Below are 4,704 nucleotides of genomic sequence, written 5' to 3' on the forward strand. Positions count from 1 at the left end.
AATGGACACCAAATAAATGACTAGGTCATTGCTACTGTACTATTGTTTCAGCATGTCATTTCTATGACAAACACCAGGTAAACAGCAGATTGTAAGCATAACAAGAAATGTATATAAAATCTCTCTATTTGGTTTTCCTGAGGTTGTCTCATTATTGACATGATGTGTATAGGAGCAATTGTCAGGAGGAAAGCCCCTAGCCCTAGTTCTGTAAATGTGGTCCCTAGGAGAGCCCTACCCCACCAGGGGAAGGGAAAGACAAGGGCAGGGTGGGGGAACCATGCATAGAGTGGGGGTCTATCTCCATCACCTCAGCCTTCTGGATATACGCTGTGATTGACGGGTCTTGCTCCATTGACCTGAGGTTCAACAGTAAATATTTCATCGTCCTCTCTGCGCTTCATATCCATTCTGACCTGTTTATTCTTTAATTGGGGATCCATACTGTGGTTCAAGCCACAAAGTAAATGAGCAATGATTAATTGATGTATTAATTGCTAGGAAAGAAAGGGAAAGGTGTCAGGGAGGATTATTGTGTGTGGTCGTCCATTTATTATTGATATAAAACAGGAGCCTCTCTGAATCCACTGTTCGCTGGAGTTATTTCACTGGTATGATATTGATATTTCATTTCACTTTGGATATTACGAATGACTTTTCTTCACCTTGTGCCATTTTTACTAAAATGCAGGGACTAAAATGACTTTTTTCATTCTAGCTTTGAATGCTCATTTGAAATTAAAAAAGCTTATTATGAGGTTATTACAGAAATTGGGACATAGAATAAAATCCATCCTATCCATCAGAAAACACAGCAACCTGCGCAACGCGTGGGGGGCGTGTTGTCCGTATGACAACCAGCCAATACCATTGCACCTGTCAAAATCCAGACTCCAAACGCATTGCATTGGAGTGGGTGGTGGTTTTGCCCTCAAGAGGTGTGGCTACACACACATTTCCCAGTAACATTTGGAGACAATAGGGAAAGGAGGGGGCGATTACCCATCTTTGGGGCGGGGCCAGTAAGACGTTATATTATAGGTGGCTGCTAGGTATCCATACTACATACAGCCATTTACAGCCAAAAGCAGAGGAGTCTGACTGGATAGAGAGAGACCTACGGGGGAGAAGACAGGAGGTTTAAACCTGTCACCATTACCATCACCTCAACCAACCAACCGACCGACCATTCTATCAATTTGTTTAATCCTGAGACGATTCTAGTGACAACGGACCAACACGGAGCAAAACGAGGAAGACGGACAACGACCCTCACTAACTTCTGCAATCATGATGTCAATGAACAGCAAACAACCTTTCAGTATGCACCCCATACTGCACGAGCCCAAATACACGCCTCTGCAATCGACCTCAGAGGCCATCCGGAGGGCATGCATGCCCTCTCACTCGGTGAGTTACCGTCACATTCAAATGATCAAATTAGCAGTAATGAAAGGTAGCCTTAAATGAAGGCGAGCATGCATGGGATATGGAGAATTGGGTGAAACCGAACGCTAAACGCTTATACATTATATGCCAAATAATGTGATTTACCTGATCAGATATTTCGTATTGCTCACATGTCAAACTCTTCTCATTCCAAAGTGCAGAGAAATTATTTGTCTTGAAAGATTCATTCTTAACGAATAATCAAATGTGACGGTTGAATATTTGGATGATACTAGGCTGATATAGTCTCTGAGTGATATGAAATTAATTCATCCGTTTGGATATTTGGACAATTTATTTTAAGAAATGTCTTATTGATAGTGTCATTTTTTATATTTTCACAAAGGCTAAACATTTCGAACCTCGTGCGTAATGGATGCGTAATCCAAACTGTGATAATATATTTCCCATCATTCCCATTTTAAAAACATAATCCATAGGTATCCTAAACGATTTGAATGGTGCCTGTATGGGGAGCGTTATTAACCGTTCCCCTCTCCGCCTCCCCTGTTCCTCTCCATCTCACAGCTGCAGAGCAACATCTTCGCCGGCTTCGATGAGACTTTACTGCAGAGGGCGGAAGCGCTGGCGGCGGTGGATATCGCAAAGAGTCACCCTTACAAACCAGACGCGACCTACCACACCATGACCACGATGACCAGCATGGCCTGCACCCCCACCTCATCCTCGGCCCACCTCCACCACCCGTCCGTGCTCACCTCGCACCACCACCACCATCACCCCCATCACCAGGGCTCTCAGGGCCTGGATGGCGACCTGCTGGACCACCTGACCCCCGGCATGTCTGTCTCCCTGGGAGGGTTGCCCGGCTCCGACGTCTGCTCCACTGCCTCCCATCCACACGCTCACATGTCCGCCATAAACCACATGCAGCAGCACCACCACCACCAACAGGCAATGAACATGCACCCCCACAGCATGGGCTCGCACACCTCGCTGGGCGGCGTGGACTCAGAGCCAGACCCCCGGGAGCTGGAGTCCTTCGCAGAGCGGTTCAAGCAGAGGCGGATCAAGCTGGGGGTGACGCAGGCGGATGTGGGCTCGGCCCTGGCGAACCTTAAAATCCCCGGGGTTGGTTGCCTCAGTCAGAGCACGATTTGCCGGTTCGAGTCCCTCACCTTATCTCATAACAACATGGTGGCCCTGAAACCCATCCTGGAAGCGTGGCTGGAGGAGGCGGAGAGAGCGCAGCGGGAGAAAATGACCAAGCCAGAGATTTTCAACGGAGGAGACAAGAAGAGAAAACGCACCTCCATCGCTGCGCCCGAGAAGCGCTCCTTGGAGGCATATTTCGCCGTGCAGCCGAGGCCCTCGTCTGAGAAGATTGCAGCAATAGCCGAGAAACTGGACCTGAAAAAGAACGTGGTGAGGGTGTGGTTTTGCAATCAGAGGCAAAAGCAGAAAAGGATGAAGTTTTCTGCGACACACTAGGAAAATACAGAGCAAAACTTTCCTCGAATAGACAAATCCGAAGCAAATAGGCAAACGGCTAAGGTCCATCGAGGCTAGCAGACAAGATGTGTTTCGTTCCTTTGAATTGGGATAAAGACTTGAAAACCATCATCCACCGGGGCAAAACGTATACCTTTTGAAATTGAAAACTGAACATCGATGAATACAATACAGTGAAATAGGAGATCGACATCATTATACTCCATGGAGGCGGAAAAGAGAAAACCCACCGCTTAACTCATGGCAATTATTGTACAAAAATGGAAATCGAATAATAATTGTTATTATTCTCTTGAGTCAGAATAACTATTTTATATTTATCATTGTACATATTTGTGAATAGGCTACATTTCACCTGTGTGTGAAGAGCGCATCGAATTCGTTCTTTTTTCAAAAATGGAATTGTTGTTTGCAGAAGATAACTGATGCTTAGGGCGTAATGTTGTCATCATTGTATGTGTCTCAGAGATGGTTGGCTCTCCGTGACACGGGGGTTTAGTTGTAATCATTCATTGCATGGTTTACTTGTAGGGCGTTAGCTGTGAGTTAATAGTTCTAAAAACCCATCTGAATGCATTGCAATAAGAGAGCATACACACGGGCAATCGCACGTACACGCGGACATACACAGTATAGTCTACTATCTGTCTACCTCATTACGCTAGTGTTGGCACATTCATGGTCATTTTGGACTGTAGGAGTATAAAACACAAAAAACTAATAGTTTCTTCGTTTTTTTGTTTTATCCACGAAGTTATGGTTGAATTAGATGACTCACAGAAAGTAAACATGGTGTATGTCTGTACTAATTTCACTGCAATGATGCTTTGACAATCAAATTATTTTGAATAATTACTTTGTAAAACGTCCATTTTATGTCTTCACATGAAAACGAAAATATTTTTGTTCTTTTTTAAATTATTATTATTATTATTATAATTATTATTAATAATAATATTGATCAATTAATGGAAATATAGTTTATGTTGTATTCCCAGAGTTCAGTGCACTTTGTAGATATTCTAAACATGAGGAATTGTTGACTTATTTATATTTTTTACCCTTATACTTAGTTTGGTTTATTATTATTTACCTATTTATTTATTTGAACTTAACTTATTTAAAATACGACGTATATTTCATTTGTGAAGGTGTGCTTAAATGTGTCTGTGTAAGCGACAGAAACTAAAATAAACCATGCACGTTTTACCTCATCTTCTCCTATCAGTTTTTTTAAAGTAAATATATCAACAGTCTCAATTCGATGTCTGTTCGTCTGTTAGAATGGAGAGCATCTGGTTCTTTGAAATGGGAGAACACACTCGGGGGGGAGGTTGACGGATCAGTTGTGGAACCATTTTAAGCTATTTCTGAGTAGGCTATGGACAGGACTTTATAAAAGCTACGTCAATGATCAAATCAAATGATCATATGAATGATTCAATTCGATGTTGATCAATGTTTACTTTATTATGCTCCCTTTTAAGTCAGAATCCGTTTTTTTATTGATCTGATTGAATAACAAATAACACTTGGTTAGAATAAGTAATCATTGGGAGGGCATATATTAGTCTAGGCTAGTCCATGTGTTATATGACGTTACACTTTTCCCTAGTACCTATAGAAAATACCACATCAAACATTAAGAAGAAAACCATTTATTCCTCGGACGACAAAATAACTTTGAATTAGACCAAGTCTCGTCATAAACTGGGGCCTTCAAGGGTTTAGGTAATGAACGTAAGGACATCAGACCAAATACACTTTGCTTTGAATTATTTA

The 4,704-nt window shown here is 42.3% G+C and overlaps 1 protein-coding gene across 1 annotated transcript; it reads left to right on the plus strand.

Annotated features, from left to right (window-relative positions):
• The first annotated feature begins 1,071 nt into the window (after positions 1-1,071).
• LOC106603592 (brain-specific homeobox/POU domain protein 3) lies at positions 1,072-4,136 on the plus strand. The gene is made up of 2 exons (XM_014197457.2): positions 1,072-1,410; positions 1,978-4,136. Exons 1-2 carry the CDS (start codon positions 1,291-1,293, stop codon positions 2,899-2,901), a joined length of 1,044 nt encoding a protein of 347 aa, XP_014052932.1. The 5' UTR covers positions 1,072-1,290; the 3' UTR covers positions 2,902-4,136.
• Positions 4,137-4,704: the final 568 nt, after the last annotated feature.

The sequence above is a fragment of the Salmo salar genome, chromosome ssa04 (assembly GCF_905237065.1).
Source record: "Salmo salar chromosome ssa04, Ssal_v3.1, whole genome shotgun sequence".
Classification (NCBI taxonomy): domain Eukaryota; kingdom Metazoa; phylum Chordata; class Actinopteri; order Salmoniformes; family Salmonidae; genus Salmo; species Salmo salar.

Bases quoted from the DNA above. Each gene is read 5' to 3' on its own strand.
- LOC106603592 (XM_014197457.2), top strand. From the start codon at position 1,291: ATGATGTCAATGAACAGCAAACAACCTTTCAGTATGCACCCCATACTG. The intron at 1,411-1,977 runs GTGAGTTACCGT...TCCATCTCACAG, and splicing joins CATGCATGCCCTCTCACTCG to CTGCAGAGCAACATCTTCGC.